Source organism: Corella eumyota, chromosome 4 (genome assembly GCF_963082875.1).
Source record: "Corella eumyota chromosome 4, kaCorEumy4.1, whole genome shotgun sequence".
NCBI classification, from domain to species: Eukaryota; Metazoa; Chordata; class Ascidiacea; order Phlebobranchia; family Corellidae; genus Corella; species Corella eumyota.
Window position 1 is genome coordinate 6,449,766 of NC_137493.1, and position 17,330 is coordinate 6,467,095.

Below are 17,330 nucleotides of genomic sequence, written 5' to 3' on the forward strand. Positions count from 1 at the left end.
AAATAACCTATTTTGCGAGGATAAATGAAAAATTAAAGTACCATGGGTAAGGTTTTTTTTGCTTTGTTAAATATGGCGTTATAATATTGTTTATTGGTGTCGTACTTACACGAAATAAAATACATAAGCTTTATTTAAATTTGATTTATTACCCACATGTTATACATACAGTATTTATATTTGTTTTATCTTTAAATCAAAAATTAGTTTACATTTACTGGGTCTATATTATTTTTATTTAATTAACCAATTTTTCGTTCATGATTTATAACAAATAGTAAAATAAGACAGTTTCTTGTTACAAAGCAATAGGTATTTTTTATAATATTATGCAAAATTTTTAACTTGGAAAAAAAAGAAACACAAAATACATAGGGTAAAAATACAATCATCTACTTGAAATCAAGTATATAAAAACACTTTGAACTTGTAATGAACTTATCTCTAAATCAATTTTTCAAGATTTAATATTATTAAAAAGTCTGTCTTTAGTCACTTGAGACATCAAGCCATGGATAGCCTCAATTGTCAACTTTTTGCTAAAAAATTTTAAATATAAGAACATTAATTTGAAGTTTACAATGCAGCTAAATATTTCCAAAAATATAAGATATATTTCAAAAATGTTTAAAAAAAATTAGTTACCTGTCTTTTGCTGCTTTGGTTAGTTTATCTTCAGCCTTTTTATCATGAGAATCAAAACTATAAGTTGATCCAGATCGATTTAATTGAGTTTCAGCATTTTCTAACTTCTCAGATAAATCTACAACTTGTCCAGTCATATATTCAGCATTCTAAAAACGACATCAACTTATTAATTATTAAGAATCAAAGTTGGTAATACTATTTTTTTTGTATATGTCTTTATCCTCGATGTGGGAAAGTCGAATGCGCGACTTAAACATAGAGTCCCATTATTTACTCCGACCCAGTCTCAAGTTGCCTGTGGCGGTTTGGGATATTATAGATTATAATTGCCCGATAATTATGCTGCTGATTAAGTGCTGGCTCAGCAGGAGTTTGTACCAGTTATAGCGCCTTACTCAAGGACGCTATAGCATGAGCTCAGTGGGGATTGAATCCACGACCTCATGTGTGGTGTAGCAAGTGATCTTACCACTACACCAAGCTGCCATTATGCTACAACTATGCTACATTTAATAAAAAGAACCATCCACTAAAATTACTTTCAATCTACATATAATCCATTTAAGAAAATAAATCGTCAAAAAATAGGCATAATACAAAATCTCCTAAAAAAAGAAGCACTTAGAAGTATGTAATTACATAATAACAAAGTTAATCACAAAATTATGTGGTTTGGATAAAATGGTCATTCTGAATTCCACGATTTAAATTATAAAACTATGATACAAACTTACTGTGATAAGGTTAGAAGAGCTGAGTGTAGAAACCCAGTATTTGTTCCATAGACTTTCAAGTAATCTCTTATCCAACACAGATTTAAAGTAAGTTATTTCGAGTGAATAATATTGTTTACAATGAACCCCAAAGTCCTCGATTTTGTTTAAAGGAATAGTTTGGTACTCATCTGGTCCATCATCAGGCGGTTTGTAACCCTGTAAAATACATTTAAACCAAATTTTTATATAGAGTAATAATAAAAAAATTTTATTAGTAAAAGTTGATTTTAAACTATAACAAAAACCAAAGCAAGTGTGACATTAAAAAATCTAGTAATATGAGCAAAAACAGTTTAGTTTATTTTTTAGATATAACTTAGACTAAATTATAAATTTACAGAAAGTTAAAAAACAAAAACGTACTTTAGGATATGTTCGAAATGCTCCAATGTTAACTTTCCCAGCACTTATAGTCCTAGTAGGGTCAATTACAATGGCCAGAAATGGTTCTTGAAATTGTTGGTTTAGCAGCTGAGTGCCTGGTAAAGACACAGATATTTAATTAATTTTGTTATAACAGCATTTTAATATTATGCAAGTCTGTAAGATTTTGAATTATATTTGGAAATTTATATGTTTTACTATATATATATACAATGTTTATAATAAATAAATAGTAACCATAACTTACCAACATCAATACCAGACAACCAGCAACCATACCCAGGATGACTGTGATACCATCCTATGGCATTTTCCAATCTTCCAACCTAAAACATTAACATTTAATTACAAAATCTTATAAAACATAAAAAAATTAAATAAATAATTTAGTGATCAAGAAAATACTATTAAAAAAAATTAACAAAGTAACCTGTTTAGCGCAATCAATATAAGCTGCCATGTATTCATATGCAGCTGCCTGGGCATTTACTCTTGTCTCTGTTCCTTCTACTGGAAGTGCAAAAACATCCATTACAATCATATTTTCACCATCAACCTATTTAATATAAATATTTTTGAATTCAAAATCAGGAATGAAAAAAGAGGCTACAAATGTTGTAACAAACCATATTAGTCTAGATTTGTAACTTTAGCAGTATATAGCCTATACAAAATTAAAATATATTATTTTATTATATTTTTAGAAATTGAAATAAAATCAGAATAAAATTATACCAAATAAAGTGACCTTTTTCACATATAAAATTACTAAAAGCAATTAAGTTTCTTACTTTTCCCAGCATTAATCCCATGATCTCAATATTACCTCCAGATCGTGCATGCATCACCATTTTAAGAAGTGCCAAGGCTGATATCTTACAATTCTTGAAATAGTGGGGACTAAATATCAATATAAAATACATAACTGAAAACTTACATAATAATTTAAATATTTCTTTGTGTACTTACTCCTTAGCCCAAGGTTTAGCAGATAGCATATCTTGTTGTCCTTGATGATCATATTTAAATATCTCATCAACTCCGCTTACAGCCTGTACATTTAATAAAAAAATAACAATTTAAGTAAAATAAACAGAAATACAATCTCTCAAATATGTTCACTAACAACAAACATTTTATATATTAAAACACCTTAATCATACCCTGTGGGTAAAAGAAATTTTATATAGGTTGTTATACTATATGTTAACCTCGATATTGTTTTCCATTTGCCAAGTCTTAAACGCCATTTCATCCACCATATCGACTGATTCGGGCTCTGTTGCATCTAGTGTTTCTTTTTCTGTGTTTTGTTCTAGTGAGTCTGCTACTGGGGGACTAAAAAAAACAAGATGAATCCAATAAACTTGTGGCACATCTTTTTTAAATGTTGAAAAAACATAAAAAAAAAAAAAAACAATACCAGATAAAAAAGTTACATATACTAGTATATATATTGTTTTACACGTTTTATCCAAATTTACCCTTCAATTTCTTCATTTTTGGTTTCAATGGATTCACTTGCTTCTATTTCAGACATGTTATTTTTCTGTTTTAAATTAGGAAAATAAACAGATATTTAAGCTATAACTACGAAATAACATGCAAATTTACGAAAAACAAGTGGAAAAATGAATATAGTTAACTAACGTCTCATTAACTATTATAAAAAATGTCATTTAAGTATTAATATACTCGATATTTTATATTATTAATTCCACGTTTGATTTATAAACACTAAACAATAAAATAATTTTTCCAAGTTTTTGAGGATAAGTGTGTATAGTAAAATTTAACCCGGTCTTGGTTCACTGAGTATTTACATCACGTGACCACGAATACGTCATAATATAAACAACACATGTAAATGTGTTTTTTTTGCAATTCAGCAATAATTTAATTTTGCTGCTTTCTTAGTTTATAATTTTAAGTTTATTTTATATATATTTGGTGATAAAATATTTGTAACCGGAGTTTTTCTATTTTAATTAATTAAACAAGGTTATAATACGTTTTATATATTACTAACAATTGCCTAAATTTACGATAAAATTCAATCATATCATGGCTTTAAAATATCCACCTGAATTTTTTTTGCGGTCAAGTTCAACCACTTTAACTGGTTTAAAAGGTACTTTAGCGATTTTATTAAAAATTTAATAATTTTTGTCTAATTGGAATCTAATATGTTGAGATTTTACTTTTAGCAGTGACATCGTCAGCAAGTAGTAACGTTCCCGAAAAAAGAAGACTTTTGAGATCAAATCCAGTGTCTTCGAATTTTTTAAACCTACACCGCAGGTATTTAAAAAAAACAGATGAGTTTGTGAACTTAAATGATTTTACCATAATTTTTTTTAGATTTTACAAAGCTGCAAGATGCACAGAACTTGGAAAACCGATGACAATTGGAGTGGTTGAATCTAAAGAGCTGAGCTCGGGAGAGGTAAAATTAAAAGATGCAACAACTTTTCTTTTCTAGAATTTTTATTAGCTGATTTTGAAATATATGTTGTTTTAGGTTAGAATTCAGGTTGAAGCAGTTGGGGTAAATTTTGGTGATCTGCTGATGTTGGAAGGAACATATCAAGTTAAATTACCTCTTCCTTTTACACCAGGAAGTGAAATGTCTGGTAATACATAAGCATTTAATGTTTAAAAACATTAAAAGCATTATAACCAATAAAAAAAAAACTTATTCTTGTTGTATTTTATCCAATATTGCATTTTTCTTCAGAAAACATATTCAATTTTGATGTTACATTATTTTTTAATGTAACATAAATTAAATATCTGATGTTATATTTTTATAAGGAATTGTATTGGAGGTTGCTGATGATGTGAAGGACCTGAGACCTGGAATGAGGGTGGTTGGATTGGTTTCTGCTTTTGGTGCTTTTGCTGAAGAGTGTGTTGCGATGGCCAGCGTAAAATAAATTGATGCCATAATTAATAAGCAAAAATGTTTATCACCACTTAAAAGTATTTATGATAAATCATATTTTTTTTACTTCAATATAAATTTACAATAGGGACTGTGGAAAATGCCAGATAAAATGTCGTTCAAAGAAGCTGCTGGATTTGTTTGTACTTATGGAACAGCTATGATGGCTTTAAAGAGAAGGGCAAAAGTGGAACCAGGGTAAATTTAATCATAACAATACAATACTTTGTAACTACACCTTTAGTTGCAAAATAAATCTGAGAAAAAAATTACTAAACAAAATTAAAACATTAAGAAGGGGATTTTCCAAGGAAATATGTATGTTTTTGTTATTTTATAGTGAGACAGTTTTGGTAACAGCAGCAGCTGGAGGAGCTGGTTTAGCAGCTATTGATGTTGCAACCAATGTTTTTGGAGCTAACACTGTGGGAGCAGCAGGTAGTGATGAAAAGTGTGCTTTGGTCAAGAAATATGGAGCAAAAGATGCCATTAATTACAAGTCAGTGAAAAGGAGATACAAATATATATTTAAACTAACACTTAAGTATTTTTTTAGGAGCCATGTTATATAACTAATAAATACATTCTAGAACTGAGAATGTGAGAGATAAAATGATGGCATTGGGTGGAGCAAATGTCGTGTTTGATACAGTTGGTGGAGCCATTTTTAAAGATGCACTTCGCAGGTTTGTGCAGCTTTAAGATCTTTAAATTAAAAAACAAAACTAATTGTAACTATAAAGGAGTAACTTTAAATATATTGTAGCTAAACTTTAGCTGTGAACTTTTTTAGCATTGCATTCGAGGGAAGACTGATTGTGATTGGATTTGCTTCTGGGGACATCCCCAAAATCCCTGCCAATCATCTGTTGGTAAAGAATGCCTCAGCTGTTGGTGTGTATTGGGGAGGTTACACCTTTTCACATTTAGATATATTCAGGTAGAAATTTATAGAAATTTAGGCAATAAAGTTATCTAATAATATCTCACAAATACATAATAAAATTGTTTAAAAATGCAGGACTAAAAACTGCTTAGTCAAATAAAATTTTAGCTGTTACAACTTTGTAAAGGATTAATCATAAAATGTTTTTATGGTACCAATATATTTTACGACCTGTAGTTACTGTAACATTTATCACTTCCTACTATTTATATTTTAGATGGAGTGTAGATGAATGCTTTAAACAATTTAATGAAGGAAAACTAAAACCTCATGTATCAGCTACGTTTGAACTTTCCCAGGTAAAAAAATAATGAATAGGTATTGGAATAAATTCAAAATGTAATGTATTGTTTAAGGCCAATGTATATAATATAAAATAAATTTAATATAACTAAAATTTACATGTTTTGAATAAGTAATTAAATTACATTTACTTCTTTTATCACAGATAAACAATGCTTTTGACTACATCAAATCTCGTAAATCCACTGGTAAAGTTGTTGTTGTCATGAACAGATAAATTTCATAAAATTTTTTTTTAGAGGTACCAACCTTACATGGTAGGTATCATATTAGTACCCACTTTTAATTTTATATATAGCTATGCTTTATTAGTTAAACACGCATGTGTAAAAAATGTAATGACTTTATCATTTATTAACAAAGTAATGAAATAACAAATTCTTTCAATTATCAACGAAACATTATCAAATGTATAACTTATTCTTATTAAGTTGATTTTTGATTTTAAATGCAGTTGTTGTTTAATTACTATAATAAATTCCTATGCAAATAATATTAATTATTACATTCAAAATAAGTTACTAGACAAAACAAACACAAACAAGATTTAACAAAGCAGCAGTGTAACAAAAACCATAAATTATTAAACGCTTTAAAAAAGGAAAAAAAAAACATAAAATATTAAAACCTGGTATAACCACCATGGAACAAAAAGGAAACATACAGTATGTTGTGTAACATGAGATTTCAAAAAATCTCTTTTTTTTGCAAAAATGTTATTTTTTTAGGGAAAATCACTGTTGAATTTAATATGTTTGTTACCAGTTTTGCTCATGAGTTGTTCGGCCCGAGCAACTAATTTGTCTCTTCCCCTTACTTTCTTGCGTTCCCTGCTTCGCTTCAATTGCCTCGACACAAGAAGAGAATCCCAATAACTTTCTTCCATTTCACCTAAAAATTTAAAACAAAATTCAGAAAAAGAAATTGACGACAGTGTAAAAAGTTTTGTTTATTAATTTTTTGTTACCTGTTAATAGGTTGAGATCATATTTTTGATCTTCTAATATTGCTTTCTGTGCAGAGGCAGAATCTTTAAATCTAAGAAAAAGAAGAAAGACTTTGCTTAGCATAAAAACCTTAACAGCTATTTATAAGGGAACTATTTCAAGTTTAGAAACAACTTATTCTACCTTATAAAACCTTCATTATTTCCAGTACTAACATCTACATAAGCCACTTCGCCATAGCTGGAAAAATGAGACTTCAAACATTTAAAATTCACTCTTTTGCTCGCAGAAAAATCATTTTGAACATCAGGAAAAATATTTTTGATTTTTACGATAACGCCTGGCTGAAAAGAAGGGGGGCAGTGGGTTTGTATTTTGTTGTTCGTGGGGTTTTCTTGACTTGATATGTTGGGTTCTGCATTGTTTTCAGGTAAAGTTTCAAGGTCATCAGACTGGGCATCAAGAGCAGCATGTCGTTTAATAAAAACTGATGCAGATTCATGTTCTGAAGAAAAAATATTAAAATATAAATAAGTTACAACAAATAAGAAACTGAATACAAACATAACAAAAACAACCCCTTTTTTAGCAATAGTTTATTCATTTTTTTCCGTGCTTGTGCAGTAAAATTTACCTGGATGTACATTTTTTTGCATTATACTTTTAAGGTTTCCCAAAGCGGTTCTCTGTTCCCGTAAATACAATTTCTTGGCCTCGTTCCAAGTAGTCTATAAAGAAAAAACAAACCTACTACAACTATCTGATTAAGTGCAAACCATTTTAAAAAATAAATAAGTTTACCTTTAACATTACAGTGAGTTTCGGTGGCGGTTGTTTCCAATTCACTTTGATTGCAGCATTTTGTTTTCTTGTTCGTTTTCGAGTTTTCTTTTTCTTTGTTACGTCAACAACAGCTGATAATAGCTGAGGTTTTGATTTGTCTAAGTTATTTACTTTTGTGGAGGCATTTCTTCCAATAGATATTAACGTATTGATATCTTTAACTGAATTAATAGATTTTTCTTGGGAATTGACATTTTTTACTGGATTTAAGTCCGAATTAGAATTTATATTATTTGGCTTTTCAAACTTTTTATTAAATTCAATGTTGTTTGTATTGCTGGAATTATGATTCATTTGTAGATTGTTTTTTTGCTTTTTTGGCGAGTGTTTTATGTCAGTGTTAGGTTGAGATATTGAAATTTGATTTTTAGAAATATTTTTGATATCTGCAAATAGAAATTATTTTTTGTTAGTTATATATAAATATATTATAAATTTTTTTTTGTATCACCTTTGTCAGTGGTCTTACAAAAATTGTTGATTTTGTGGGACAAATTATTGTTTTCAATTTTTTCATCATCATATTTTAATTTCCTAAATATATAAAAAGTGTTAACATACAAACAAAAGATAATAACCAATTTTTTTGTTTTATGAATATGTTATAAAACTCACTTTTTCGGCGGTGGTGCTTCTTCTAAATTTTGTTTTTTATTTGAAATTTCAATATTTTTCTAAACATTAAAAAAAGCAAAACTTATATATATTATATAATAGTCTACCAACAAAAATAACAATCTTAATTCTCAGATACCCATATTTAGTACCACAATTCATATATACCATTCAACATTATAAATTTTGTTTGTTAAAAAAAACACATTAAGCTACTTACTTTTTTTGCTATATGTTTTACAGGATTTTCTGTAGCATACATTTCAGTTTCTGCGTTGACTGGTTTAGATACTCGGTTTGGAAAGAAGTTTGTTGGGGGTGAATTTAAAATTGTACAAGCTCGTTGGGCTTCTTCTACTCTGGCAAACTCAATAAATGCATATCCTTTTATTGCACCTGTACATTTTAACATATATTTAAATAAAAAGTATATAATCAAAATTGTTATATAAAGATAATATTGATAAAATGTTTTTATATATGCTTCTTCAAAATATACATCTTCAAAAATTATTAATGTAATCAATTTTATTATTTAAAATACTTATACATACAAAATTTAAATCAACTTGCCTGTTTTTTTGTAACGTGGAAGAGAAATATACTGCACCTCACCCAATTTACTTGTCACATCTTTCAACCATTTTATTGTAGTGTCATCTGGCAAGCTTTCCTGAATAAACACATTTCAACATTTATACCAAAAGTAGGGAGTAATCATTACTAATAATATGCAAAATAATAAAGCAGCTGTTTTGATGTTAATTAACAAGTTGTAAAACCTCATGCAAAATGTAAGTTGTTTTTTTTTACTTATTGTGAATTAATAACTTACAATATAAATTGTTCTTGGATCTGTGTTAGAGGCTGGCAGTAAGCTGTGTTTTCTTCGAATATTTTTCTTCTTTATATCCAACTACATAAAAGCAAAGAGCGCTAATTAATATAACTTTTACCTAGAAAGCAATTTAAAAAAAGGTCTTTCGACAATATTTTACTTCAAGCAATGGTGATCGCTGAACAGCTTTAATGATCATATCAGAAGTTGCTTCTAATTCTTTGAGGCAATTAAAATCTTTTAAAAGTTGTATTGGAACATCTAAATGGCAATATACAAATTTAAAGATTTTATAAATAAAATTCATATGAATGGTAATAATTGATTGATAGAAAGTCTAATGGTTAGATAAATTGCATAAATTTAAAATGCAGCGCGAACTCAAATCCATTACAAAACCATTTAATTAATGCAATCTTGTTTATAAACTTACAGTTTATTCCTTGCTTTCCAGTTTTTTGCAGTAAAAACCGATCCTTGTGTAAATTTGAGTCGCTGAAGTAAAATTCAACCTAAATATGTTTTCAATATTATTCCAAGGTTATTTGTATGTAAAATAAACTTGCCAACAATCTCATATATATATGTATTTATATTCTAACAAATTAGTTTTTAAAGTGCTAAATAGGGTTATTGTTCCATTGATAAACAAAGAAAATTAACCAAATTACCTGTTGTTGGATGTCTTTTAAAGCCTGTTTTATTCGCCTTCTTTTCTTTTTTGCAGGTGCATTATTTTGTGGTTTTGTCTCTTGCGCAGCCAAACTAGATTCCATTTTAATTTTATTAACAAAAACTTTTCCTAATTTATGACAATTTTCTGTTGAAAAAAAAATTCTGTGTTATTTGAACAATACGAACTACTGTCTGTCGGTTTACCACGGTCATTTAGTTTGTTGATTGCCTGATTGTAAACAACGTAGAAAAAGTAACGCGACCTCGCCAAAGCTGGAATGTTGACAAATAACCAAAACAGCAATGAACTAAACTTTAACACGCTACTTGGCGTATAATACTACCAATTGATCAATCTCTCTATGATATCATAAGCATTTATCCTCACAACTGATCAATCATATTTTTTTCATTTATTTATTCTTGATATGAAAAAGTCGACTTCACAAATTTAGGGATATTATTTATTATAATACTCGTTAATTCTAAGCTGGTAATTAAGCGTTGCTTTAGCAGGAGTTTACACTGTTTCTAGCGCCTTACTCAAGGGTGCTACAGCGTGAGAGCAGTGGGGATCGAGCCCTAAATTATGTAGTAAAGCCAAGTGTTCTGACCACAATACCACGCTTTTGGTACACCCCAACATTATATATTTTTAAAACTTCTTCATTTTAATATCGTACAATATTTGGGTCCACAAGTAATAAACATTATAAATTTTATTAACAAACAATCAGTAAAACTACAAAACTATATTTAAGTAAAAAAGTAAGAACAAATAAAAGTTTATCATTGCACTCCATCTTTCTCCATCTCTGCAACGATTTTAGCTTCAATATTTTGCCAATCAATCACAACCTAAAATTTTTATAAAATATAAGAACTACTTCAAAAGAATGTAAACATTAATTTATATACCTAAAAATACCTAAACCTAACTTGCATTTACTTCTTCATTAACTATTTAACCTTATTATCGTCATTAAAAAACAAAGGACATTTACCCCCTTAGAATATTGCTTAAACTTATCGATGTTCTCATTTTTATGCATTCGGTCAAGATACATTTTTCTGTACCCCAACACAGTATCAAGATGGGTCTTATGCTTGATTGCCAAATCCAGCGCTTTTTCCCAGCGAAACAAATCCAAGTTTAACTGAATAGCTCTGTAGATCATTCCTACAAAAAAGGGTAGATTATAAACCAACATGATCAAAATTTTTGTTTTTTTTATCATACAAACTCCTACACAATACCCCTTAAATTACCTTATTTATTCAAAACAGGTACATTAAAGTTAATTGTTTACATTTAATAAATTACAAACTTAATTTTATTTATGAAGTAACAATTTAAAATTTAAAGTGTAGTTTTTACCAGTATGAAGTAACTGGGTTTCAGTTTCAACTAAATCCCCACAAAATAAACTCATCTCAGCAGTTTGGACTTTGTCTTGTTTTAAATTCTTGATGTAATTCAAATACTCCACTTTTTCAGCCTTTAAATTACAAAATATTTAATTTGGCTTGTAATATTTATGTATAGCTTTGTTTATTATAAGTTAACAATATTAGGCAACACATAGAGTATTTAATAAAATATTTTTTATGTTTTAAATGAATAAAACTATTTATTAAAAACTTTACCTCTCCAATTGCAGAATAAGCTATCTCAGCTGAGTGAAGATCTTTTTTTTTCATAGACATAGCAGCAAGACATGCCCACAACACATTGTCCTTTGCAAAACTACACAACAAAAAATAAATTATTTATTGAAAATAAACTTAAACCGGCAGCGTGGTGTAGTGGTCAAAACAGTTCCTACATTACATGAGGTCCTGGGTTCTATCCCCAGTGATCTTATGCTGCGCCCTTGTGTAAGGTGCTATGAATGGTATAAACTTCAGCTGGGCCAGCAACTAATCAGTAGCTAAATTATTGGGCAATTATAATCTAGAATATCCAAAACTGCCACAGGCAACTCAAGTCTTGGTCAGGGTAACCGATGTGCTCTATGTTTGAGTCGCACATTCCACCTTCCCACATCGAGGATAAAGATATATACAAAAAAAGGCTACAACATACAAACCCTTTTTAAAATAACTTACTGGCATAGTCGTACAGCTTCATTCCATTTGTCAGAACCAACAAGTTGATGAAGAGCAATAGCATATGGGGAAATGGCAACTGAACAGACTGAACCATCCGGTCTTCTGATAGTGACTGTACTGTCATTATAACTACATAGTTCTGGATTTTTACCCAAGTCACTAGAAAAATAAAAGTAAGTTTTTAAAAAAATAATTATCAATTAGATTGTAAAACATTTGATTGATTGCAGAAGGTAGTGAGATATTAGAAACTTAAATAAAGAAAAACAAAAATGAATAAGTATATCTTAGACTTTATAACATAAAACCTTACCTTATATCCTTCTCATAGACTGTATGGGGAAGGATTTCTTTATCAAGAAACAAAGCAGAAGGATAAAACCAAACAAATAATTTTGAGTCCTGCAATCCACACAACAAGTTAACACTACTGTTCCAACACACATTATGAACCATGGAAGCTACATAAACAAAAAAAAACAAAATTAAAAATCATAGGCTTTACTTTATCTTTTAGTTTAGTATTACCAATGTCTGAATATAAACTATCCAGTTTAATGTTAAATTTAACCTAAGTATATGTTAAAAGACGCAGGAATAAATCTCATTATTAGTTATTTTAACTTACCTAGCTTACTTATCCGATACTCAAGTCCAGATTTTTTTAAAGGAGTCAGATATAAATCATGATGTTTGTCAATAAAAGCAAGGCACTGGTCGGAAACTAAACTTTTTTGACTTAAGCAAATCTCTACAACTTCCAACTAAAAAAGGGCAAACATATGTAATGTAAATTCAAAAACATTTTGTATTTACGCAGCTAACTAATAGACAATATAGCTGTACCAAAACTATAACATTGATATACAAAAATTAAAATAATATTCGTATTTTTGAGACAGACAACTTTTAGTTAATATATTTAAATTTTACCTTGTGCTTCACACAGGTTCCATTTCCAAGTTGTTTTCCTGACGTTCCATCAAAAAGAAGAATGTTTTTGTCATCCTTGGTGTCCTTTACTGCTACCACATCACCATTTAATGACAATGTTTTTGTGTTGTACATCGTAGATCTAGCAGCACCAGGTATTTTTACATTGCATATGTGGCGTCCCTTTTATAAAACAACATAAATGGGTATAAATTTTAATAAATTTAACAAGTTTTTTTTTTTTATAAAAACAAATAGGAATTTGACATATAAATATAATGAAGTTTAGTAAATGACATTGTCCAAGTAAAAAACTACCATTCGTGGTGAGCGTGTAAATTACTACAGGCAAGTATTAGTTAAGAGTTGCAACTTGCAACACTATTACAACAAAAAAAAAAACGCACCAAATAACAGGCTATCAACTAGTCTTATATAATTTTGATATGTTAAACTTTGTTGTAAGTGTTCATGGCACAATTATGAGCAAACCATTTTTTAAATAACTTTTTAATATAATTGTTTAACTTACCTCATAACTATATATATGCAACCCACCTCCATCAGCAAAAATAAAAGTTCTAAAACAAAAAGATTCATTGTTGTAGTATGTGGATTAGAATTAAAAAGAATTAAAAAGTAAACGCGGTAAACACTAATAAACAAACCTCTCTGCTTGTTGAACAAAAGTGACTGTACCCTCTCTCAGATCAAATATAGCTGGGGTGTTAAAGTTGCTTGTGCTAAAAGATAAAGAAATAATTTTTTATACATTTAAAAACACACATTGGCACAATCAAATAAAAATTCGAAAAATACCTAAAAACTTTTTTTAGAAAAATTTAAAATTATTTAAGTTTTACCTGTAAACAAGACATTGTGAAGATGTCATGACAACAAAATAATGGAATCCAAGTGAAATGTTCATCACTCTGTCCTTCATTTCAAGAAGCTCGCGAACATTATTCACAACACTCTTCACCTTTGAGTTAACCAGTATAATTTAATTAAGCTTTTACTAAATTTTTATTACATGATTATATACTTAATTTGCATAAGGATAATGTAAAATAAGAGTATTATTCATATTTAAAACTAGCAAGATTAAATCTAAAAAACATACAAAAATGTAGAGTATTATATAAATTTAAAACTAGTAAGATTAAACCCAAACAAAAAATACAAAAGTTTTTATCCTAACAAATGCAATATATGTACAAACAAAACTACCTCAATGGTTTTCCTGCTGACCAAAGCAGCTTCAAATTCTGACCATTCAAGTCGTTTGTCGATGCAGTGAGCCAGTAAGACATCACCTCCAGCACATGCAGCAGCTAGTTGTGTACCATCATCACTCCAACTTACATTCAGTATACTTCCCACTGATGGTTTGTCTAAACTATGGGACCACTAAAAAAACAAAAGGTAATTAAATAAAAAAAAAATTTTAATCAACAAAAAAGGGTTAATAAAAAAATTAAGAACAAAATTAACAAGAATTTAAAGCAATCAGTCACTGGGCAAGTAGTACTTACACTGCATAGAAAAGCTTTTTTTTTAAATATTAGTATTTTAATTCAACAAAAAATTACATCAAAAATAAAAATTACATAAAAAATAAAAATTAAATAAAAAATTAAAAGTCCTAGAAACAAATAACAAACATGATAACACAACGTACCCCAGATTTATCACAGAGTCTTAATGTATTGAACAATCCAACAGCAAACAAATTTCCGTCAGGAGACCAACCAACTGAAGTAACTGGGTAGTCATGAGAAGAACTTGAATACATTGGTCTACCATAACTGTCCCATACCTGACAATACGATAAATTAGTAATGTTAAATAACTTTAAATTGACAGCAAGACACCGTTAATAAAAACAATAAACAATATGTTTTAAGGCAACAGATTGAGAGAATTAACATCTTACTCATTTGAATTGAAGCAATTTTACAAAAGTTTTTATCAAGTATTGTTAAATATGTTTGGTTTACGTTCATAATTATGTTACAAATGTTAAAAAGATGGTGCATAAACTTAGTCAACTGTACTCCTACAATGTTTACTAAATTACCAATAAAAATAAACTTATATACTTATAAATACATTTAAAGTCGATTAAGGTACCTTGTATTTGCAATCCTCCCCACCAGAGACAATAAGGTTGTTAGCAACACTCCAATCAGCACACAACACAATCCCATCATGAGCCTTCCATGTTACAGACTTTCCTGATGGTTGAAGGGGTTTAATGGATAGTTGCTTGTTGCAAGAATATAAAATCTGTAAAATCAATATATTTTAAATCGAAACATTTCTTAAGAACTTATATAGCCTATAACAAAGCTTAGTGCATTTTATATCTATACGTGTATATGTCTAATTCAAGGCCTTTCAAATGCAAAAAAGCCTTTTCCGGTGTGTGAGTAAGTTATTACAGGGAAGTGTCAGTTCTTCAGTTGGGCTATACAACAATTAAAATGCAGCCCAAAGGGCAGGCACTTGACTAGTTTTTAATTAAAAATATATTTACCAGTTCAGATTCTGGGCTCCAACAAACAGAATAAACACAAGATGAAAGTTGTGCTAAAGTAGATCGAAGCATTCCTGACCGAGACCAAACCTTTATCTGCCCATCCTCACCACCTTATAACAAAAATTGTATGCATGACAAGATTGGTAATATTTGAAAAAATGATTCGTGCATGGCAACTTACAGAGAAAAAACAGGAACCCAGATCCAGATATATGACTAATATTAAGTAATATTTTATGTTTAAATCATTATTATATAACAAATTTTTTACAACATAATCCATAAAAAAGTCTGATGAACTTAAATTAATTTTTTAAAAAAGAGTTTAAAAACTGACTTGTAACGAAAGCATTTCCATCATGACTCCACTTCCCACTTAATACTGCCCCCTTGTGAGCAACAACACTCTTCTCAACTCTACCAGATTGAGACAAAAACTGAAGTTTACCTAAATAATAATATTATTAAAAAAATAGAAAAATATTATTTCATTATAACAAATTAAATAAAATAATTTTTTTACCATCTGTACAGGTGACAGCAATAAGACTTGATTGATTTTTTCCACCTTTAGATTGGCTTGGTAAAAGTTCCATATTTATTGGAAACACATCAGGTCCGAGTTTGCAAACTGAAGTTGTTTCACCCGTAAGAAGATTCCATCTCAAAACCTACATCAAAGTTTTTTTATATTTAACTTTTCTAAATTATATTTCTAAACCCCCTTTAACAAGTGTTACCCCAACCCGGCAAATAGGATATTATTAATTTACCAGTCTGGAAAGTAGGGCAGCGTGCACGCACGAGATTTTTTTCGGTGAAAAAATGCACGCCTGAAATTAACGTTTTGCACGCCTTATTTTTTTTTTAAATTCGTGCACGCACAATACCGGCGCCTTTGGGTAGCATATTTAAACCAAATTTAACTAAAACACGCAAACATAAATCATGTGTAAGCCAAACATTTTGGTACGCGTGCATGCGCGGTCACGCTGTTTTTTACGCTTGCGCGCACAAGATCTCGTCAAAAACTGCCCTACTTTCCAGACTGGTTAATTTTTTTTTTTTTTTTTATTTTGGTTTTTCGCGCATTGATAAAAGTAAATAATAAATACGATATACAATTAATATTACAACAATGCGATGAAAAGTTTATACCAAACAAGCGCCCTACTTAAACATGCTACAGAATAAAAGCAGTTTGAATCAAGGTAGTAGAGCAAAGTGTTCTAACCACTACCAACTACTGGACAACACCATCTGACCATTGCCATTAAAAGCTAATAATGCCATAACAGCATAAATAATAAAAAAAAATCCCGTTTTATAGTTTACTACATTTTTTTTAAGTTCTATTACCCTAATTAGTACTTTAATTATAACTTTTACATTTTTTTACTTACTGTGTGATCGTCGCTCGCAGAAAACACTTCATCAGTTGAAATCCACGTAACACAAGTTGCAACATCGTTGTGCTTTTTCTGGGTCGGGATTGTTATTTTAAATCTCATTTTATGACTACTTTACTTTTTTATTGATTATTTTTTAGCCTTAACAGTTTGTTTAACAAAAATTGAAAAAGTATACAAAGTTTAATTACAACAAACTACAATTAAAGTAATGTTACCCAAAAAGTGCGTATGTTTTATTTCAAGCTGTTTTTGTAAAATAATAATCGCAGTGTTGTCAGATTTTTAAAATAATAATATTTTTAAACTTATATTTAATTTTGATGTTTTCTTCGATTACAAAATCAGATTTGTAAACATTTATATAAACCTATTAAAACCGATTTACCCAACTAAATTTTAAATTAGATCTATT

General features: G+C 29.1%; 4 protein-coding genes across 5 annotated transcripts; 1 reads left to right on the forward strand and 3 right to left on the reverse strand.

Moving 5' to 3' along the window:
- Positions 1-180: 180 nt before the first annotated feature.
- Positions 181-3,424, reverse strand: LOC145749422 (COP9 signalosome complex subunit 5-like). The gene is made up of 10 exons (XM_082565184.1): positions 3,293-3,424; positions 3,020-3,146; positions 2,778-2,860; positions 2,600-2,708; positions 2,239-2,364; positions 2,056-2,134; positions 1,788-1,903; positions 1,383-1,580; positions 646-794; positions 181-539 (listed from the first exon to the last, which is right to left on the reverse strand). Exons 1-10 carry the CDS (start codon positions 3,346-3,348, stop codon positions 458-460), a joined length of 1,125 nt encoding a protein of 374 aa, XP_082421310.1. The 5' UTR covers positions 3,349-3,424; the 3' UTR covers positions 181-457.
- Positions 3,425-3,806: 382 nt separating this feature from the next.
- Positions 3,807-6,478, forward strand: LOC145751245 (protein Cryzl2-like). Of its 2 annotated transcripts, none has more exons than XM_082567351.1 (11): positions 3,807-3,939; positions 4,016-4,109; positions 4,170-4,254; positions 4,330-4,441; positions 4,623-4,735; positions 4,841-4,950; positions 5,093-5,251; positions 5,343-5,438; positions 5,546-5,692; positions 5,916-5,997; positions 6,147-6,478. In XM_082567351.1, exons 1-11 carry the CDS (start codon positions 3,873-3,875, stop codon positions 6,216-6,218), a joined length of 1,137 nt encoding a protein of 378 aa, XP_082423477.1. In that variant the 5' UTR covers positions 3,807-3,872; the 3' UTR covers positions 6,219-6,478. The 2 variants fall into 2 exon arrangements, with proteins under 2 accessions (XP_082423477.1, XP_082423475.1); XM_082567349.1 differs by having other exon boundaries at positions 4,623-4,675.
- LOC145751244 (la-related protein 7-like) lies at positions 6,463-10,059 on the reverse strand. The gene is made up of 13 exons (XM_082567348.1): positions 9,916-10,059; positions 9,678-9,756; positions 9,405-9,505; positions 9,242-9,322; positions 8,980-9,079; positions 8,627-8,802; positions 8,407-8,465; positions 8,243-8,325; positions 7,750-8,177; positions 7,583-7,676; positions 7,132-7,453; positions 6,969-7,039; positions 6,463-6,892 (listed from the first exon to the last, which is right to left on the reverse strand). Exons 1-13 carry the CDS (start codon positions 10,018-10,020, stop codon positions 6,726-6,728), a joined length of 1,866 nt encoding a protein of 621 aa, XP_082423474.1. The 5' UTR covers positions 10,021-10,059; the 3' UTR covers positions 6,463-6,725.
- A 571-nt stretch (positions 10,060-10,630) lies between these two features.
- On the reverse strand, positions 10,631-17,118 carry LOC145749900 (intraflagellar transport protein 80 homolog). The gene is made up of 18 exons (XM_082565783.1): positions 16,910-17,118; positions 16,030-16,177; positions 15,844-15,954; positions 15,504-15,616; positions 15,098-15,253; positions 14,646-14,783; positions 14,195-14,374; positions 13,828-13,946; positions 13,633-13,707; positions 13,497-13,545; positions 12,965-13,147; positions 12,660-12,795; positions 12,345-12,492; positions 12,029-12,190; positions 11,567-11,666; positions 11,298-11,418; positions 10,924-11,099; positions 10,631-10,777 (listed from the first exon to the last, which is right to left on the reverse strand). Exons 1-18 carry the CDS (start codon positions 17,015-17,017, stop codon positions 10,709-10,711), a joined length of 2,292 nt encoding a protein of 763 aa, XP_082421909.1. The 5' UTR covers positions 17,018-17,118; the 3' UTR covers positions 10,631-10,708.
- Between the last annotated feature and the right edge of the window lie 212 nt (positions 17,119-17,330).